This window comes from Gobius niger, assembly GCF_951799975.1.
Source record: "Gobius niger genome assembly, chromosome: 10".
NCBI lineage: Eukaryota > Metazoa > Chordata > Actinopteri > Gobiiformes > Gobiidae > Gobius > Gobius niger.
In genome coordinates, this window is record NC_136861.1 from 24,586,987 (window position 1) to 24,608,369 (window position 21,383).

The 21,383-nt window shown below is 39.9% G+C and overlaps 3 protein-coding genes across 3 annotated transcripts; 1 reads left to right on the forward strand and 2 right to left on the reverse strand.

The window, feature by feature from the left end:
- The first annotated feature begins 720 nt into the window (after window positions 1-720).
- Window positions 721-3,779, forward strand: s1pr5a (sphingosine-1-phosphate receptor 5a). The gene is made up of 2 exons (XM_079563956.1): window positions 721-880; window positions 1,550-3,779. Exon 2 carries the CDS (start codon window positions 1,762-1,764, stop codon window positions 2,965-2,967), a length of 1,206 nt encoding a protein of 401 aa, XP_079420082.1. The 5' UTR covers window positions 721-880; window positions 1,550-1,761; the 3' UTR covers window positions 2,968-3,779.
- Window positions 3,780-5,275: 1,496 nt separating this feature from the next.
- Window positions 5,276-8,842, reverse strand: spc24 (SPC24 component of NDC80 kinetochore complex). The gene is made up of 6 exons (XM_079565189.1): window positions 8,789-8,842; window positions 7,857-8,035; window positions 6,969-7,113; window positions 6,473-6,577; window positions 5,513-5,589; window positions 5,276-5,440 (listed from the first exon to the last, which is right to left on the reverse strand). Exons 2-6 carry the CDS (start codon window positions 8,020-8,022, stop codon window positions 5,334-5,336), a joined length of 600 nt encoding a protein of 199 aa, XP_079421315.1. The 5' UTR covers window positions 8,023-8,035; window positions 8,789-8,842; the 3' UTR covers window positions 5,276-5,333.
- A 410-nt stretch (window positions 8,843-9,252) lies between these two features.
- kri1 (KRI1 homolog) lies at window positions 9,253-14,556 on the reverse strand. The gene is made up of 18 exons (XM_079565159.1): window positions 14,369-14,556; window positions 14,176-14,249; window positions 13,861-13,963; window positions 13,668-13,767; window positions 13,547-13,601; window positions 13,341-13,390; window positions 13,157-13,265; window positions 13,013-13,090; window positions 12,807-12,916; window positions 12,399-12,627; window positions 12,141-12,311; window positions 11,969-12,041; window positions 11,774-11,883; window positions 11,544-11,703; window positions 11,341-11,471; window positions 10,544-10,608; window positions 10,125-10,220; window positions 9,253-10,043 (listed from the first exon to the last, which is right to left on the reverse strand). The coding sequence occupies exons 1-18, from the start codon at window positions 14,451-14,453 to the stop codon at window positions 9,584-9,586; spliced, it is 2,259 nt and encodes a 752-aa protein (XP_079421285.1). The 5' UTR covers window positions 14,454-14,556; the 3' UTR covers window positions 9,253-9,583.
- Between the last annotated feature and the right edge of the window lie 6,827 nt (window positions 14,557-21,383).

A 21,383-nucleotide genomic window follows, 5' to 3' on the forward strand; every position in this document is an offset into this window, starting at 1 on the left:
CCAGCTGCTGCAGAGAATGGGCTGAATACCAGCTGTGAGTCTGTTTTGGGAACAGGCTCATGATGCTCTACAACAGGGGTAGGTAACGTCTGGCCCAGGGACAAAATCTTCCCCCCTAATTGAAAAAAATATATTACAATATATAAAGATTTGTATTATTATTATTTTAGAAAGATTAGGCCTGCTATACTACCATCAGCGATCTAATACATGTTGAAGGACTGTAAAATGCACAAAGAAATACATAGAATATTAAATAAATAAATTATATTAATAAGCGAATATGCCAAAAGGACAGTTTTACACTGCATTCGTTCAAGTAATGTGGCGTGTCTGTTTGAAGCCCACACACATGAATAGCAGTGGTGAATTTATCGCATCTGCGTTTATCAGAAATCTTGTGAGACAGAATTGAGAGAAGTGACTTAAAAATAAACGGCCGTAAATAACAGAAGAATATTTAACTCTGATTCGTCAGCGGCACATCGAAAACAGGGACCAAACCTGAACTTCCAGCCATGAGCCAAAAGTTTACTCTTTCTTGGCACTGTTTAACCCGAGGGCTAACCGCTGAAATCTCACCTCTCCTCCTGCGCGCAACGCAAACTTCAGCGGCGCACATCCAGTATAGTTCCCGCTGAAGCCAACGGGAGCGCAGATCAGCCCGAGGGGGGTCGCGGGAGTCGGGACATCATGGGAGGGGTGAAAAGCGGGGGTGTTTGAAGGCCAACAGCGCCGTAGACCAACCCACATGTGCGTGTCGAGTCCTGCCCTGCGCCGTTCCCACATCACTCTCCTCTCTCTCACTCACATGTGATTCTGATCCCTCTGAGGTGACACGCTCCGAGCGGATACTACTCCACGCAAAACATAACAAAAGGTGCGTAACTTTATTATTCTGTAATATTTTTGCACTTTCATAGACCGTAACCTTCAGTGTATTGGCATATTGAAAGTTATGGTTGTCTGCTTGTCTAAACTACCCTTTAAGAAGCAAGAGATGCTAGATAATTGAGTCGAAACAGGAGCGCGCTCATTCAAAATCAGCTTTAATTGTCTAGTCTCTCGTGCGTAATAGAAATGCAAATTGGAGTTAGTGTATTAGCTGCTTAATTCTGGGGAGGTCGTTGGAATATTACAAATAGCCCTGGTGAGAAAACCTTTCCTCACAACTCTTCCTACTGTTTGTAAGCTATGGTTTCTTATGCTTCTGCTGCTATATCATTTAATTTTATGCTTGTCCAAACGCACTTAAGGGCTGACAAAACTTTATAATCACAACTTTCACGACAGATCTGAATAAAACGCACCGTTTTTCCACGTCTATCTAAAGTGGTTGAGGTTTCAATATTTTCTCATTGAAAATAGGTACTGATAGGCTGCTCAATAGGAACGCATGATGTAAGATATAGGCCTATAAAATGCATCTTTTGCTTAGGGTAAAGATTGATATATTTTAAATTCCTCAGTTAAAACCACTGCTGTTGTATTGTAAACTGTTCTATAATGTTAAGTGTGATACTTTACCGTCTCACTTGTTTCCCCACAGACCTGCTCTTACCGCCCCCTGCTGCAAAGCTCTGGTATTGGAGAGATCTGATTTTCTTCATCCTCAAAAAGGACTCCCGTTTGACAGCAACACCCGGCTGATTTTGTGTCTTCACAATGAAGACTTTTCACCACACCGAGAGTTAATGGCATTTGGATTTGTCCTGTTCATTGAAACAAGGGCACATTTTTTGGAACTTCTTTTTCTAAGTGATGGCAACTGAAGCGTTCCATTCTGCATATGCTGCTGTGCCTCCCTCTGTGAAACCCATGACTCCTTCCAGTGGGAATCTTCTTAAAATGTTTGGTGCATATCAGAGCAACAGCGTTATCATCGAGCACTATAACTTCACCGGCAAACTCAAGGAGAATAAATACAAAGAGGGCTTGAAACCAGAAGCCATAGCATTTTTGTTGGTGTGTTTGCTTATTGTGCTTGAGAACGCCATTGTGCTGATTGCACTCTGGAGAAACAAGAAATTCCATGTTCCCATGTACTACTTACTGGGAAACTTGACTCTGTCCGACCTGCTTGCAGGGTTTACATACATGGTTAACATCATCACATCTGGCGCCAACACTCTGAACATGACCCCAGTCCTTTGGTTTTTAAGAGAAGGTGGCGTCTTCATAATGCTCGCTGCGTCTGTTATTAGCCTTCTGGCCATCGCAATAGAGCGCCACGTTACCATGGTGAGGATGAAGCCTTATCAAGGGGACAAGCAAGGCCGGATGTTCGCCTTGATTGGAGCAAGCTGGGTGCTGTCCATTTTCCTTGGAGTACTTCCGATTCTAGGATGGAACTGTATTGGAAAACTAGACCATTGCTCCACGGTTCTGCCCCTTTATGCCAAAAGCTACATACTGTTCAATGTGACGGTTTTCACAGCTATATTGATGGCAATAGTAGTTCTGTATGTGAGAATCTTCCGTATCGTCAAGTCCAACACACAACGCCTTGGTTCGGGGCCCCAGCGCAAAGGACTTTATCGCAAATCACAAAAGTACTTGGCTCTACTCAAGACAGTTACAATCGTTTTAGGAGTTTTCATTGCATGCTGGTTGCCCCTCTTCATCCTGCTACTTTTGGACTTTTTCTGCCAAGCTAAAAGTTGCCAGGTGCTCTTTAAAGCTGACTATTTCTTGGGAATCGCCATGTTCAACTCGCTCCTGAATCCGATCATCTACACGCTGACTAGCAAGGACATGAGACGGGCCATTCTGAGGCTGCTCTGTAGACCCTGCCTCCTCACCAAGGACGGACATATGAAGAAGATCGGCATTCCCTTCCTGGAGTGTAGCACTAGCAAAACCGACGCAGCATCTCACAGGTTAGAGGGGTTGGAGACTACAGTGTCGTCTGGAAACTTCACACCATCAACCATTAAAGCCATGTACCCCAGGATATCCAGGACGTGACACCATCCTGAAAAGTTAGAAAGGACAAAACCACTTGTATGAACAGGTTGCTTCTAGTTTGCATGATCTGAAATGAAAATGAAAGTCACCTGTGTGTTTACATGAAGTTAAGGCAAAAATGCTGCCGGTCTGTGTAAGTGAACAATATTTGTTTTTGTTGAGTTGGGTCGATTAAGCTAGATATTGTTCAGATGCCCCAGTTTGCACCAAGAAGAAAACTAAAAGTTTGACAACATTTAGGACATCAGGACATACTAGCTCAATTCTAGGGTCTGTTTTGCTAATATAACATCTACTGAATGGATGAATAATACATTTCAGTAAAGTGTAGATTTTTCTTTGTTTTAATGAAAGAACAATGTGGCAAACAACATATAGCAAAAAGATGATCATGTGATTGTGAAGCCAGTATTTCAATCCAACCAGATGATGAGATAATTGCCTGGTTGCAGGCACAGTACATCACTTAAACGCATTAAGGAGCAGTGTGTCTGCAGGTCTGACAGACTGGGAGTGAAGGTCACACTGACGTTTATCCTCCCTGCCTTTCCTTTTGTAGCACATAATCACATGTTCTTAGCCATCACAGAGACTCCACACCCAGAATGTGCTGCCAGATCTGTAATCAGGCACATGTGAGTGTTGGTCCGCGGTGGGCCGGGTAGTGCCTCAGCCTGCAGTGGTGGTGGTGCTACCCTGGAGGTCCACAGAACATATGTAGCAACACGTGATAAATGAGAGCGAGTATTGGAGATGACAGCCAGAGCTGTGACGCCTAAAGGAGTGCAGTTTCACAGATGGAAGTTCCATCAAGAATGCGGCAACTTTTGACTCTGAAGCTCAGATCCAGTAGGTGTTTTATTGTGACAGTAGTGACATTGTGTCCTCTGTAAATGTAAAATTATACATATTTCCTGTCTCATATTCTTTGTACTGTATATGTGTAATCTTTGTGTGCTCTTCAACATGGCATTTTGTATTGTAAAATACTCACTTAAGTTATGATTTAAATTGTATATTTGCACTGAATAAACAATAGATATGTGAACATGTATGTTTGTGCATTCTTTAAGCATACAATTTGGGTAAAATATAAACAAGACAAAGATACTTTTATTTGTAGTAAAATAGCAAGGACATTATAGCATATAACAGCATAGACTGGTTTCCAAATTTCAAAGTCAAACTGAATATTTATAAGCTTGTTTTCCTTCTGTGTTGGCCTGCTATGCATCTCCGTGTTAACTAAACATATTATTGAAGCTTAAATAGAACCAATAAAAGTGGTTAATAATGAGGTGGTGGCACTCAACCCCACGGGAAGATCACTGGGGTAAATTATAAAATCATTTTTCTTACATTTGACACCAAACATTTAAACATTTTCCCCACAATAAAAAATGTTCGTTATTACAAAACATTTAAGAGCTTAATTAAACATTATAAAAATTATTAACTGAAGTTGTAGGAAAGATGTTAAAATGACTTTTTTTAAAATTCCATTTCCCAAAGTTTTATATACTTTTATTTCAATCGAGAATCTTATAATTGCCAAATATACTAGTGGTGCATTTTTGTTGACTAAGCATTGTATTTAAAGGGAAATGCTTGATTCAAAATTTTAACCAACTTAGAAGGTTCCTTTTACTGATTATTTTGGGAGTCCTGTAAATAAGAACTTAAAAGCATATAACAGTAAGAAAGCTCTATCAGGATAAGCCAAAGCCAATCACAATGACAAACACATAAATATAATATATATAGGTCAATATAGAGCGTGATGCTTAAATGGTTGGTGAGAAACACGGTGCAAGCCCAACCTTGACACAAAACCACTTGTTAACCACTGGGTGTAAGGCAGAGCGGAGATGAGGGAACCACAGCACCAGTGTTTCTCCTAACCAGCAGAAACAGCGCAATGCAGTGTTCTCAGAAGTGATGCTACCAGTCAGAATGTCAATGTGCCCACTGCAATTCACACATCACGTCATAAACACAAGCAGCCAAGTGTGCAACTTTTGTTTTAACTCAGTCATGAGCAAAAAGGACCACAATAGACAAAAATCCCATTATTAAATTGTTATTTTTCAGACAAAAAGAGGCAATTTGAACACAACCATCTGGTGACCCCAAGTGGCGGAAACATTGCAGTACATTTGAGTTATTATGGTTTACAATTCTGCATATTATTCAATAGGTTTAAACTGGATACAGGTGTGTACAGTCAAAACACTGCTAAAACAGACATTACAAAGAATAATAATTTTGGAGAAAGACTTTTATTATAAACAGAATATATATGTTTATACAACTTAAACAATAGCATTTAACTCTCAAAAATAAAACACTAAGCAGCCACTACTACACTACCACTCCGAGTTGACAAAGCCCCACAGATGGTCGCTCACTTCTCCTGGAGACTGGCTCGACTTGTCTACATTGATGGGAGTGGCCAGTTCTGCCCCATAGTGCACTGTGAAAACACATTAGGAACATTATTTAAAGTCACACAGCTTTATTTATTTTAGCTTTAGATGAACAGTACCTCCTTTGAGGATGTGGGGTTCCGTGTCGTACTCCCACTTAATCTTGGTGATATGATAGTACAGCTTTGCAACATAACTGCAGATTATGGAGAAGACAGTATTTATTGTATGTTAAATTTAGGACCCTTAATTATCATAATTAATCAAGTCATGATGATTAAATCTATAGTTCATCACAATTATTGGCATGCTGCTTTTTAATCAACATGATTCCAGTCTGTGGCAATAACAGCTCATTGTTGGAAACTATTTTGTGTAACATGTGTTGCTCTGTGGATCATGAGCAAATAGTTGTAAAAGCCGCATTTAATGCATAATGCAAAGCTCAAACTGAACTGAATATCGAAATTGAATAGTACAAGGAAATAATAGTTGTATCTGATTCTGATGACGGCAGAAGTGTGTTAATTCAATTAGATGTCATTCATTTTTAAACATTTGAATATATATGCATATTATATTATTATGCAATTTATTCAATAGGTTTATCAAATGCTGACTTTCATGTTCTACTTTTTATAGTCTGTTAGAATTTAATTTTCTTATCGTTTATATATTTGCCTCTTTGAGCTTTTGTTTTTACTCATAAGAGACCTCTATTTCCTGTCTATTTTGTACATCCCTGAGTGTTTTTCTTGAGAGGCGAATGTAACAAGTGAATTTATCCATTGTCTTCCTTTGTTCTGTTAGAAAATATTTAAATTCTTATCCTTTATTTATTTTATGCACTAGGGCAGGTAAATAATAGATGTTTTTTGGGTGTTTAGTTTAATTTGTGTTTATTTCAGGAATTATGTAATGTTGGAATTTATTTATGTCTTGTATGTTCTTGTCCTATTTTTAGTCTTGGGTTACAGGTCTGTGAAATGTTTGTTTTTTTATGTCGTTTTTGTGTTCGTTTTTCAATGTCTACTGTGTGTCTGTGAGTCTGTCTATGGTGAATAAAAAAAAATTCTTACACAGATGAAGGTATGACTTCTGTGGTGTCTTCATCCACCTCATTCTGGAGAGTCTCCAAGTCATGTTCATTGCTCAATAAGGTCTCAAACTCCTTTTGCAGAAATCTGTGTGTATGTTAAAGAAACAACAGAGCAACCATACAGAGTAATCATTTTCTAAGAAGGCCATCTTCAAAGATCCCTGCGTGAACACATTTAATGGTTAATATGTTAGTACAGCTACTGTTTAATGGTGAATCCAAAGGGGTGTAAATCATTAACCTCAGCACTATAAACATAGAACCTTCTGCACCTGAAACAATATTGTAAATGGTTCTTGTTTTTTTCTTTTTGTCCGCGACCCGGCCCCGGATAAAGCGGAAGAAAATGGATGGATGGATGGATGGATTCTTGTTTTAACTGTAGGTCATGTGACTTTAATTATTATTATACTTTTTTTTACTTTGTTTTATTTTCCGTTTGTGCATCTCATAGTAAACAGATATTTGAAGGATACTGTAGCTCAGAGTCTGTGATCTGGCTCTTCGCTGTGCACTGCCTGAGCTGCTCCTCTAAAACGTTATATTCCTGCTCCCGTCTCTTCTGTTCCTCCTGCATGTCCAGTAACCTCTGTCCGGCATTCTCCTCAATCTGAGCCACTTCTACAGACAAAAAAACCTGCTTAATGTAGGGCATTTTTGTCAACGTTAACACATCCATTCATTCATATTAAGAATATGAATATGTAATAATAGAACATGTAATGTAATAATAGAACAGGAATTATTCTTATTCTTACAGAGTTCAGGTTTAGCTCAACACAAACAAATCTGGGGTCTAAATTTTGTGAGATGATTTAGGACCATGTTGATAATAATAACATTGTTTTTGCTCAGTCAGATAAATATTTTACCCCTCGTCCTGTCTTAACGTCTTCCAATCAGGTGGTCCTGGTCTGTATACAATTAGAGACTGGGGTTGGTTGTAACATAATTTGCATTTGTGCATATATTTTGGCACATTACATACACTTGACTAGATGTAGTTGGCACTATAATGAAGCAAACCCCAACATAGAACATGGCATCAGAACTTTTCATGCTGTTTTGAGAAATTTAATGTACAGATTTATTTGTCGGCTCAACAACTGTGCCAATATGATTATTATGAGCTTGACAAACATCAAAGTCAGTGCCACGCGCTACCAGTCTTAACTGTGGCGACACTGGTACAGTTGTCTGTTCTAAATGTTGTTGTGTGTTTGTTTTTGTTTTGTTTTTAACTGGACCTCGAGTCTGCAATAAAGGGTGATGATAGAAAACGTATCCGATTTAATGGAAAATCTGCATATCTACTTCCATAGACTGTCAGTAAAAGTTAGACATGTATGTGCACGGTCACTTGCCCGTAAGAATCTGAGTGACGGTCTTCTTTGTGTCTGAATGCTGGTCATGGAGCATGTGGTGAGCATCTTTGACACTGCGGAGTTTGTGGAGTTGACTGCTTTTGATAAACTCCACCAGAGCTTCTCCGGTCTCCTCCAGATCCTGGAACTTATGTCCCTGTGACATTCTGCTTCTGCAACTACAAAAGAAAAAAACATCACAACACGGGTTTGAAAACAACTCTTAAAGCAGTACTGAAGTCAGATGAAAAGCAGAGTCAACAACACTACGTCATTGTTTAATCCTGACACGGTCTTGTTTAGATCCGGCAGAGTTCGGGAAATTCCACAGTTACCATGGAGATCTTTGAAGCTGTTAGCATACATTTCCATTGACTAACATTAGCTAAAAACAGTATAAAAAGTGGAGAAAATAGCTGTGGAACAACTCCATTAGCTGCTGAGTTACTGCTGGTAAATACATCTAACTCATTGTGGTGACCAAGTGTTTTAATGTGAACAATAACTCCAGTATTTTTTTACTTTTAAAATCTCCAGTTTGGCAATATGACATCACACATTTCTGGTAGAACTTGGTTTGAGGTTCACTGGTATTTTTAGCGTTTTATACTGGCTTCACAGATCATCCAAAAGGTGTAAAACGAGAGGTAAGGTACAGTCATGAGTGAACATAAGTAAACTCATTTTGCGTCAACATTTGTGTGTAACTTTTTATCGCCAAATACAACGCGTCCAATGCTTCTATCGTGCATTGTTTACCTTGAGAGCTTGTTCATTTAGGGCTATCAGACAATACAGATGGCTTAAAAAAAGAAAAAGAAAGCTCCGAACATACTGGAATCGACGATTTGTTGATTTTACATCCACAAATTAGAAACCACTTCTTTAAAGCCATAACAGACAAGGTAAAATAAGAGAAAATAAGTACTTACTCCGCTGGACTCTCGATTCAAAAATACTTCCTAATCGCGCCCGTTCTCTTCTTCTGCGGCGGAAAACAGACACAAAAGCTCATAGCGCCACCTACTGGACTAGAGCAACTTTGTTTATGAACCGATTTAGTTGTTACTCTTTATAACCACCTAAACAGAGTTGGCTTGGCAGTTTACTGAGAGGAAAATTGCACATGAACGCCAGCTCATGTTGTATTTTCCACTGGATCCACTGGAAACTAGGAGATCATGATGAGTTCTCGAGATGAGATGATACATGGATAATACATGTGCATGTCTTTTAGCCCTATGCATTTAGCTATATATAATATTGTCTCTTTTTCCACACTGGTCTTTAAAAAAAAAAAAAAACTTGAAAATTGCATGTTTTTTTCCGATCAAAGCAGCTTCAAAGTAGCAGTACTACAGCAGTTTGTAGACGACTTTCTCGCATGAATTTATTGGTTTATAGTGTGTGTTAGATGTGTGTTGCTTTTAATGTTTCACTTTGCTACAACACAAAAGCACTTAAACAATGCACTCGTACTTTCCACTTCACAACCGGAAAGGATCATCTTTACCAGAGCACGTGAAGGCAGCCTTAGCCTGCCATGCATGTACATTAAGGCCAATCATTGATGTACATTTTATATTTAATATAGTTACAAAAAAATCAGATTAACAGGGGCTTCTATTTCATATAAAAATCTTATTGTACACAATTTAAAGTTAATCCCAGACGAGGGACAAAATGTCTTTTGTCTTTTGACAATTTTGTCTGGTTCATAAAAACACTCATGACTCCTCCTTCTTTTGTCGTTTCTCCTTTTTCTGTTGCTCCTTACGTCTTTGGCGGCCCAGTTGTTTGAAGTACAGTCTTTTGGGATTGAGCCCATACGCTTTCAGCCTCTGCCGGCTGAACTCTCTCCCTCCGATCTTAAGTCCAGCTGCAGACAAGAGCCCTGGGCGTTTGGACTTCTTCTTGGCCCATGTCGGTTTGCCAGTTCTGGGTTTCACCTCCTCCACTGCCTCCTCTGGAGCTTTCCCTTCTGCCTCGATGTGCATCTTCTTTTTCGGTGTCAGGAAGTGCTCTTGCTCCTGTTCCTCTGTGGTCGTGTGTAAGGTGTGATCAGGAGCGGGGCCTGGTTCTGAAGTTTCTTCCTCCTCAGCTCGGCCTCGTTTCTCAGCATTCTTAACACGATCTCTTCGTTTCTTACCCATTTTACCTTTTGTTTCAGCCATTTCCGGGTCCTCTCTGTGAACATTTAAGGTACAGTACATTCAAGCATTGGTTTATTACCATATAATCCCAATTCAAGTTAGGAAGAATACTTACTCTAGATATACTGAACTGAGAATCTCCTTTTTCTTCTTCTCATTACGTGCTTTAATTTTATAGTTCTTCAAATCACTCAATTCTTCTTTTTCAGTTCTAGGAAAGACATTGACAGTTAGGTCTAACGGTCAGACCAGCGAGATCACAGTGAAAATGATGCAAATGTGACATTGACATGAATTCTAAATATGTGATTTTAATATTTTTACTCATGAGGCCGACAACAAATCAATTTTACAGCAAAGGCAACTGATAAGTTTTGCTGTGACAAAAATCTTGAAACCAGCCAACTAAATGTACGTCCAATGAGTAAACTAGTCAAAAGAACGTAAAGATTAATCGTATGTATCTACATATTTGTAATATGAAATGTAGTTATTGTTATTTACACATGCTCTACTGTAATGGGATTGTCATACCTGAACATGCATGTCTTCTTCAGAGAAGACCACTGGTTCAGTTCAGTGTCATTAGCCTTTAAAATCTGAAAGAAGAGAAATATTGCACATAATGATCTGTATCTGTGTCACATCTAGATCGGACTGTTAGACGTGTGTGGAGCTCAGAGAGAAGATTAAACATATCGGATCATGTCCTGGTCAGAGCAGCCCCAGAGGGCAGCAATACCAGGTCAGTCTCTGTACATTCATCATTGCCACTGCACAAGGAGTATGGAAAACCTTTTTTTATGTACACTGCTGATTGTTGGCAGTGTTTTGGTGGTCTTCGAGGAGGTTTAGTAGTTTGAAATTTTAAGTTCTGATTTGACTCTTATTCTTCCATTTCAGACTTGCATGAGTGCAAAAACCCCGATCTGAACTGAGCACACGCACTTTACATTTAATCTTGAGTTTTAGGTTATTGATAGAATCAGTGCAGCCTAGAAATGAGCAATTGTGTTACATGTCATTAATGGGAACATCCAGGGGAGTGAGGATCTCATTTCGGCCCAGGACTTTAATGATTTAGACCGGCCCACATGCCCATGGAGTTGTGGCTCGTAGGGCGTTAGCTTTATAAGTCAAAGGTTGTAGGATCAGTCCCAGCTGACATCATACTGCAGCCTCATACACTTTCATACTTTATTTAGCCAAATGTGAGTTAAACACTGTTCTGAGAAGAAAAAAGCCTAATTTAGCACATAATAATAACTCCCCCTGCCGAAGAACCACCGCTTTAAGTCATGTTTTGATACTTGTTTCAGAGCCCTTCTCACCTCGTCTGTCGTCAGACCGAAGTCATTTGCCACCACATTCCTGTATCGGAACCTGCATGGGAGGTCATCAATAATATCTTCAAAGTCCAGTTTATAGTACTCATCCAGGTACTGCTCGAAACTCTTCTCCTCTAAAACAGACATATACACATTATTAATACCGGTCTTTACTCCGTGTGGTTTCCATTGCAGAGGGAACGTACTGGGGTCAAACACCGGCTTGCTTTTGGTGATTACTTCTGCAAAGTGGGACTTCTTTTTCTTCTTGCCCATCTGGGGCATGTCCTCCCTCTTCAGCTTCTGCCTCTCCTTCTTCAGCTGCTTTTTGGAGATGTGTTGGCTTGGGTCATAGTCAGCATCCATCTACGAGACCAAACTTATATAAATAACAAAGGCTAGAACGTGTTTTGGATTCTCAGAGAATGTGACTCACAACAAAGCCCTCATCATCACAGTGTGGCTCATACTGTCCCTCTTCACCAAAATCTTCATAGGTCTCATCTTCTCTGTCCTCTCCAGTCCATGTATCCCAGTTCCAGTGTTCTGTTTTATCCAGGAGATATCAAAGTATTATTTCACTTTATCAGCATTAAAAGGTTCTCAAGACAAATGGAAGCGACAGACTCACCTTCAATCTCATCATCATCAAACTGAGGTTTTTCATCGTCCTCTCCTCCATAATAATCATCTCCAAACACTTTCTGCAAACAAAAAACACAAGACACATAATATTTATTGCATGGAAGTAATTTTACCTGCACGGCAATGCATAGTAGTTTCAGATGTCATGTGTCCCAAACCTGCATGAGCTGGTCATGTTGCTGGGGGTTGAAGTCTCCCTCCAGGTCGTCCAAACTGAAGGCCAATTGGTCATTTCCCGTCAGCTCCTTAAGCCTCTTCAGTTTCTCCATGATCTCACCACGCTTCAGGTTCTTCAACTGCTTCAGCTGCTCTTGCTTCTGCTCTTTTTCCTATCATTTATATTCAGTAAAATCTTAAACTTACAATCGATTGAACAATATTTGAGAATTATGAGAAGACTACTTTATTATGCATACCTTCGTCTTGCGCTCCTTCACCTCCTCTCTTTTGAGTTTCCTGCGGTCATCTTTGGAGCGCACTGATGTGGCAATGTTGCGTGGATAGGTTTTGATCTCCTGAGAATCAGGTTCTTCGAATCGGAAGTTGTAACTCCTCTCAAAGTCTTCCTGTCGCTCCAGAAAACTCTCACCTTCCTCCTCAGAGTCCTCCACCCCGTCCTGAATCACCTCATCATATGTGGGGATCCTCAACATGACAAAATAATTACAGTTGTGTTAGTTTTTAATGTATGAATGAAATAATAGTATTCGGGTACAAACTTCTAAAAAGCATAAATGAAAGGTTTACAAGATAACTATCGTTTTATGAAACCCAGTAGACATGGAGCTAAGAATTTGGCATGACAGTCCTGCCTATGCACTTACCGGTCATCATCCTCGTCTTCATCTAGATAACCCTTGTTCAGGACGTAGTCTCGGAGAAAACGTTCCTTCTCATCAAGCTCAGGGTCGTTCCAGTAGTCTCGCAAATATTTCTGTCACGATTCAAAACATTGTTAATTGCTGTCATTACATATGCCCCTGACTGCCTAAAAACGTCCTTATCAACAGCAAACGTATGAGCTGCTCACCATGTCCGTCACCTGCTCCGGGTCCTCGAGCTCAGCTTGACCCTTCAGCCACTCCACATAGTCTGCCTCTTCTTTGTCCTACAAACAGGTGACTTTAAGAAACCGTTTGAAAGACAGATGTTTTTATGATAGAAACATTCATACCTTTTCCTCTTGTGTTTTGATCCTCCTCGTCAGCAGTTTGGACACTCCATCTTCATCTGCCGCCGCCTCCTCCTCCTCCTCATCACTGTCCTGAATGAACTTGCGAAAACTGAGGACAATTTGTAGTTATTAAAACCAGCACTGGTATTACATCACTTATAATGTCACCGGTTTACAGACTAACCTTTCCCTCAGGTCCTTTTGTTCTTGAATGTAGCTTGGGGAAGATGCCCTCTGTGGATCCAGAAAAGGCAAAAACAATTATATACTGCGCACATTTTCTTTTTAGCATTTTGGAGTTTACATAAGCTAAATACAATGCACAACATATTAATTGCAATATATCGTGTTCAAATATACAGACACTTGTTTGTTGGGATTTTAACACACCTCATTCCTCTTAGCAACTTCCTGATCGTCACTTTCATCATCATCTTCATATTTGCTGTAAAAATGTTAAAACCGTTAAATTGGTCATAAATGAAGTACGTAGTTACATTAGGCCACTCACCCCTCTCTCTCCAGAATGACTTTTCTCTCATAGTCCTTGAGATACATGGGTTTAACTGCTTTCTTGGAAGTTGAAGGCTTGTCATCACTGGTGGATGGGACTAAAACAACAAGGAAATTGAGATACACATTTCCTGGCATTACATCCTTAAAAAACAGAACAAGGACAAATTAAGGTGCCACACCAAACTTACCTTCAGAGTAAAACGTTGCATCTTTTTCATAGATCTTTGGGTCTTTCTTCTTCAGCAGAGATAATGTTCTATAGAAGTCCCTCTCCAGCTCTGGGTCCAGTTCCTGGGAGCAGACAGAATTAACAATTATTTCTTAGATGGATGAGGTTTATGGATTTTGTTTGGATTTACCCATTTATACTCGTGTGCGTGTGATGTATTTTTATTCTAATATTAGGCCACCCATCTAAATCAGTAAACTATGCATCTGCTCATTAAACATTCTAAGACAATTTAATTATGCTGTAAAATGATAACCTGATGCTCATTTCTTACCACTTCACTGTCGTCAGAGCTGGATTCGGACGAGGATTCGGTGTCGTCATCTCTGTTTCCAAAACGGTCCTTTACTATGAGTAACAAAAACACATGAACATTACAGTATTTACATTTACATTATGCTAAACCTGTCCTGAACTGTCCCACGTTGTGTTGTTAGCCGTGGTAAGCTAGCAGCTGGCAAACTTACGCTTCTGTAGCTCTTCCTTTTGACGATACTTTTCATATTTTTGTGCGAACTGAGAGTTAATTTTAAATGCTGTATCCTCGGGCATGTTTATCTTGAACGTGTGTTTGCGCTGTGTTGTATTATGATGTGTAGTTCTGTGTTTTCATGCCAGCTGTAGCTTCAGCGTGTAGAAGTCTGTACCACGTGGTTTCCGGTTTCACGGACTGCGCTGCAAAGATCCTCCAGGAGAGGGCGCGCTCACACAAATGTCTTTTTTTGTTGTTGAAAGGGTCAAGGTTAGAAAGTGTTATCATGGTCAGTGCCACGTGTTTTCCATATAATCACTCAAATCCACGTTTTGCACCACCTCCCCGCCCCCCTAGAAGAGGTCAAACATTCTTGTTGGCATTTATGTGCCTAAATGAATGAAAACAGGATCTGGAATTGGCAAGGCAAAACAAAAATAATGATAATTATATTGGAGCATAATAAGGGTATCTGTTAAGATGAATGATGAAATGTTAAAATAAAGTTTTTAATTATCTACTTGGATGCATAGGCTTATGATATCTCAGTGAGGAAGCACACAAATTCAGTGTGTTAAAAAGAAAAACAAGGGTGAGAGTCTGTGGCAAAGAAAATACAGTGAGAACCAGATGTTTACATACACTTCATAACCAGAATAAACTTTTCTCTCTTTTTTTATAGGTCAATTAGAATTTAAAAAAATATTTCTATTTGTCAAAAGCTAGAAGAATGAGAGATAGAATTTTCTACACAATATTTTATTACTTTTCACAAAACCAAAAGTTTAGATACATTTCATTACTGTTTTGTAGCATTGCCTTTAAACTGTACAACACGTTTTGGATTTCCTTCCACAAGCGTCTCACAATAGTTGGCAGGAGTTTTGGTCCATTCCTCCAATCAGAACTGGTGTAGCTGAGCCGCATTGGCCACCTTGCGTACACATGCCTCTTCAGTTCTGCCCATACATTTTCAACTGGATTAAAATCAGGACTTTGTGATGACCACTTCAAAACAGTGACGTTGTTTTCCTTAAGGCATTTTGTAACCAGTTTGGCGTCATGCTTTGGGCCATTGTCCATTTGGAAGACCCATCTGTGCCCAACCTTTGACTTCCTGGCTGATGTCTTTAGATGTTGCTCCAATATTTTTCACATAGTGTTCTTTCTTCATGATGTCATCTATTTTGTGAAGTGCACCAGTCCCAAAGCAAAACAACCCCAGCATGCAAATCTTTAACTATTAGAGGATCATTTGAATGTGATTGAAAAAACTTCCCAATGATAACAGTATTTTTTCCCCAAAAATAAGTAAATAAGTAAACAACTCAAAATGTACTGTTCCAATTGATTATGCACAGCAAAGTTTCAATACATTTTATAGGTTGTAGAGAACATTTGTTGACCATTTGTTGAAAATGGTCAACAAATGACCATTTTCAACAAATGAAAATGGTCATTTGTTGAATTTGCAGCATTAGAAGGTCATATTTACTGAAATCAAAAGCTATAGAAAAAACATAAAAACATCTTAACAGGTCAAGTTACATTTTAACATAGGACTTAACATAGGATTAAACTTGTGAGTTTTTGGAGAGTTTCTGCTTCGATTTCTTTGCAGGATGTCAGAATAGCCTCCCAGAGCTTCTGTTTGGATGAAAACTGCCTCCCACCCTCATAGATGTTTTGCTTGTGGTTCCAAAGGTTCTCAATAGGGCTGAGGTCAGGGGAGGAGGGGGTCCACATCATGAGTTTCTCTCCTTTTATGCCCACAGCAGCCAGTGATGCAGAGGTATTCTTTAAAGCATGACATGGTGCGATGTCATGATAATTTTGTTAGAGAAACCACAGCTCTGCTTTTTGTACCATATGGCGCGTTCATGTGGTCATCGGTAACTCGGGCGAACGACATCACCAGTTGGGGAATTCACGTGAACGCTCGCACAACTGGGGAAAACGACTGGGGAACTAGGGTCAAGACGAGCTTCCCAACTTCCGCACCTGACAGTGGAAAATAGCTGATTTGTTTTTTTATCGTCTAATGTGAGCTTTTAAGTTAAACACTGCTACTTTTTTTGAGTTTAGTATTAGCTGTTGTTATCCTCGTTATCCAAAATTGCAAGTGAAATGCCTGACATCAATGTTAGCAAAACGTGAATTTATGTGATATTTTATATATATATTCGCTGAGCTAAGCGCTAATCAATGATAAAAGACTGTTTGTCACATCTCGGGAAAACGAGAACCCCAGTCCACATGAATACACCAATAGAAGAAAGTGGTCAGTCAGAAACTCATTTTCACACCTTCAGGGATCCTAAAGGGACCGACCAGCTCTCTCCCCATGATTTCAGGTCAAAACATGTCTCTGCCACCTCCTTGCTGACGTCACAGCCTTGTTGGAACATTGTGGCCGTTCACCAACCGCCCACTACTTCACCCATCTGACCACCCAGGGTTGCATGGCACTCATCAGTGAACAACTGTAAACATGAAAATGAAACTTCATGTATTTTTGAGCCACTGCAGCCATTTCTGCTTGTGAGCATTCAATTAACAGTTTAGTGGAGGCCGGATAGACGGACAACTGCAGCCTCTGGAGGGTCCTACACCTTGATGTTCGGGAGACTCCAGAGGCACCAGCAGCTTCAAATACCTGTTTGCTGCTTTGTAGCAGCTGTTCTCTTAATCTGATGTATTTATCTGGCAGAAACCGTCCTCATTGTGCCTTTATCTGCTCAAACCCGTGTGTGCTCTGAATCAGTCACAAATCTCTTAACAGTGCGATGATCACGCTTAATCTTTCATGAAATATCAAAGGTTTTCATACAACAATTTCACGCTTTTTATCAGATCCTTTTTCTTTCCCTTATTGCTTGAAAATGGTGGTCTGCTTAATAATGTGGAACGTCCTTTTTCAGTAGTTTTTCCCTTTACTGGGCTTACCTGACAACTAATCATCACAGGCGTCTAAGATTGATGCCAGTGATTCAAAGAGCCCTGAGATACAATACCATGGATGGTATTGTGTCTTCAGTTTCATTAAAAAAATCTTATTTTTTTTTACCTTTATGACACTGAATACAATTTGCATAATAATTTGTAATGCAGTGTATTTCCAGTATTCTAATCTCTGCGTGTCCTCTAATCATTTCCACTCATATCTCACAGATTTCTGACCGTGACTTTCATGTGAAGGCCTCTTAACATTTCTGGGCCACTGTATTATCACCGGAGTAAACAAGGGCGTGGGGCAGTAGAGCTGCAGGGTAAGACAACAGTTAACACATGTACATCTTTATTTCTAAAATCACACACTGTTGATTGCACTTCAAACCGGATGCACTGTCGTGAGGTGAGGTACTATTATTATTTTTAATAGCTTATTGATGCATACTAATTTAACCAATTAGTTTAAAGCACTAAATAGCTACACAAGAAGAGCTGTACAATGTACTGTCTTATCAAAGTCCAGCCATTTGACACATTTTTTCCAACTTGCTCCTGTGTTTGTGCAGGTTGTGAAAGCGCCTTCCATTGTCCCTTGTGTTTTTGACAACTTGCTACAGTTAATTGCTACTTATGGAACTTACAGCTCTTTTTGGATGAGGGTCAGTGATGTTGGTGTGCAACCCGATGATGATGTGTTAGTGAAAAGAGTAAAAGAGCAAGTAAAATACCCATGTTAGTCTCTCTCTTCACTAACAGAGACATGAGTAATAGAGTATGAGAGTATTTTAGGTTTGCTTAGATCGCAACAGCAATGCACTTTAAAAAAAAATCAGAATCAGTTTTTAGGACTGCAAGATTATGTAATTTTAATTTTTATTCCATGTGTTGCGGTTGTGATTAGATTTTTATTTCAAGTTATGTTCTGCTTGTATCATTAATCTTGTCCTTTAGGTCTTTGCTCAAATCTCATGACCATAGGTGAGGGTGGGAACATAAATCGATTGGTTAAATCGAGAGCTTTGCCCCCTGACTCAGCTCCCTCTTCACCACAACAGTCCGATACAGTGACCGCATCACTGCCGACGCCGCACCGATCCATCTATTGATCTCACGCTCCATCCATCCCTCACTCGTGAACACGACCCCGTGGAGAGCCATCAGTTTTGGAGGTGCTGATCCTTATCCCTGCTGCTTCACACTCGGCTGCAAACCGCCCCAGTGGACGCAGAAGGTCCTGATTTGATGAAGCAAACAGAATAACATAACAACAAGATGAGATCCTGAGGCGCCGATAAATCTCACTGCTGCCTCTGGAGTCCCACAAGCCAACAAGGCCAGGTAGGACTCCTTCTTCAGCTTGACGGCATCCCTTTCTTGCAGGCGCCACCATCGGGTTCGGGAGTTGCCACCACCACAAGCACTAGAGACAGCCACAGCTGCGAGTGGCCACATTGAACACGGAGGAGAACATGGTTCACTCGGACTCCATGTCTTCGGGATCTGGGAGAAGCTCCTCTGAAGAAGTTCCCAACCAACCCGTACTACACGTTTGGGTCTGCCAGGTCTGACCGGCTTCCTCCCCTGCCAGCAGATCCAGCTCACCACCAGGTGGTGATCGGTTGACCGCTCAGCCCCTCTCTTCACCCGAGTGTCCGAGACACGCAGCCGGAGATACGATGACACAACTACAGTCGATCATCGACCTAGGTGTCCTGGTGCCACGTGCACTTATGGACACTCTTGTGCTCGAACATGGTGTTCATTTAGGTTCAATTGCAATTAACCTTGCCACGCTAATAATTTGATATTTTATGTTAAATGTTGTTACCTCATCAAAACACACTATTTTGAACCTTTAAGAGTTAGTGGCAAACTCAGGATTTCACCTAAATCTTTGAACTGAAATAGTCTTTGCTTTTTTCCATTCTGGGTCAACACAGTCATTTTCATCTTTATTCATATTCCAAGAAAATTATGACATTACACAGACAGCCAGGCAGGCAGACAATAATATCTCCCTGCACTTCCCTCTCATATACAAAGTTATGTGCAAGCAACACAAATCTTTCTTTTGTTCTCTGGGACTCTGGGCTGCAGCCCACACAGCCGCAATCTTCTCGGGGGTGGAGCTACTCTGCATATGCTCTTTCTGGGAGAACCTGATGTGACCTTCTAGGCAAACATATAAGGAAGGGAAAAAATGAGGTCCCTTTGCCAACACTGAGTTTGTTTAGGTTGTGGTAGGATGAATGTGAAAGGGTTGGCAAGACACAAACTGGAAAGACCTGAAATGGGTTGCACTGTAGTAAAGGGAGGCATAGGGGTGTGGTTTACTCAGAACTCAACCTTATATGCACTTCTTTCCTCTTCCGAGCTGATCTTTCTATCAACTGTTTATATGGGACACCAGCCAACTAGGTCTTGTTCAAGTTTCATTAAACTTAGAATGGATAGAAGAAAGTGAAAAGAACGGTGCTAAACTATAATGCAGTGTAAAGGGTACATCTTTATTATTATAGATTTCGGTGTCTTTAGTCCCTGTTGGGTATGTGGTTGCAAAGGCTTTCAAAATGTCACCATCTGGACTAGGTTATTCATTTTTCCCAAGAAGCTTTGTCAATTTTGAAGAAAACTTCATATACAATTTCAGATTTGATGAAGCCTTTGAAAATGCATAAGACTGACCTTGTCCAGATGACTACTTTTTGTGAAAACCTCTGGTACTATGAAACACGATGATAACAAAGCCAAATGTGATTCCTTAGCTCTTGTTCCTAGACTGACCTACATGTGCCTGCTGATGGTGTGGCATCTCCTGGGACAGTTACAGTAGAGAGATGTGTGTGTCACAGCTTGGAGAATGCCGCTCACCCACTTCTGCAGAGGCCTTGAAATTCCATGTCATTTCGGATTAAACGGACCCACAGTGCACAGAGGTGAGGCGGTTCACAGGACAGGGCCACAGACAGTGGCCTGATATCGGATTACAGTGCAGCTAGTCAAAATCATACATTAAAGTGAGACCAGTGTATCTGCGGCAATTCACACTTTGGACTTGATCGCTCTGACAACAAAGTTATATATTAAATAATGTTTGGAAATGGATCAAAGTTCTGTTGGATGTTTGCTGAAATAGATTTTAAGGTTTAGACTTTAACTAAGCTTTTGAAACGTCTTAATTTATTTTAGTGATTTGATTATATTGGTATTGGCCAATTATGACAGATCTAATTTAGACCAACCAGTTGTGATGTTTTCTTGCTATGACCTGTCACACAACCTGAGGTCAGTAACTAGTAACAGTAGCTATTTTAATTAATTTCTTATTTATAATGAATATTATTTTGTCCTTATTATTGACCTGATTAAAGAATCAACTTAAGAAGCAGAGACACTGACAGGATGAAAAATGAAGTTTTATCATACATTATTATTAATAATATTATATTTATTCAGATCCATTTCAGATGTTGAACTTTTAACATTTAAAGGTTGGGTAAGATAAATATTTCATAATTAACTTTCTGGGTCCCCAGATATAACTTAAGTTAAGTTATGTATGAGGTCAACATGTTTAAATCAAATATCTGAATATCAGAAAGCAGATGAGCCCCACTCTGAAGGTTGCCAAATCTTTTGGCAAAAATCAGCTTGGAAATTAACATAAAGGTATGTCCTACTGTCCTACTGCCACAATCCCAGCACCGGTCTCCAATCAAGTCCTAATTGGTGCTAGAGCCGGCAACGAATAGTTAAAGCTCAATGACTGAATTGTGACGATCTTTGCTTAATAAATACAGAATGTTATGTTCACATACAGTGAAACTGAAGCTCCTCTCCTCATCTGCAGCTTAAGGCAGTCCAAGTTCAGTTGTATTTGCAGTTTTAATGCTTAAACCATAGAGAATGCATCCTAAGGTCCTAAAGTATACTTTGTCACGTGGGGAAAATTGTCATTTGCCCTTGACCCAACACACTCTTCTGTTTGTGTATAATTTTGTTTTGTTGAAAATCCAATTTGCGTCATGAATTCTGTTGTCTTCTTCGCGCTGGTTCAA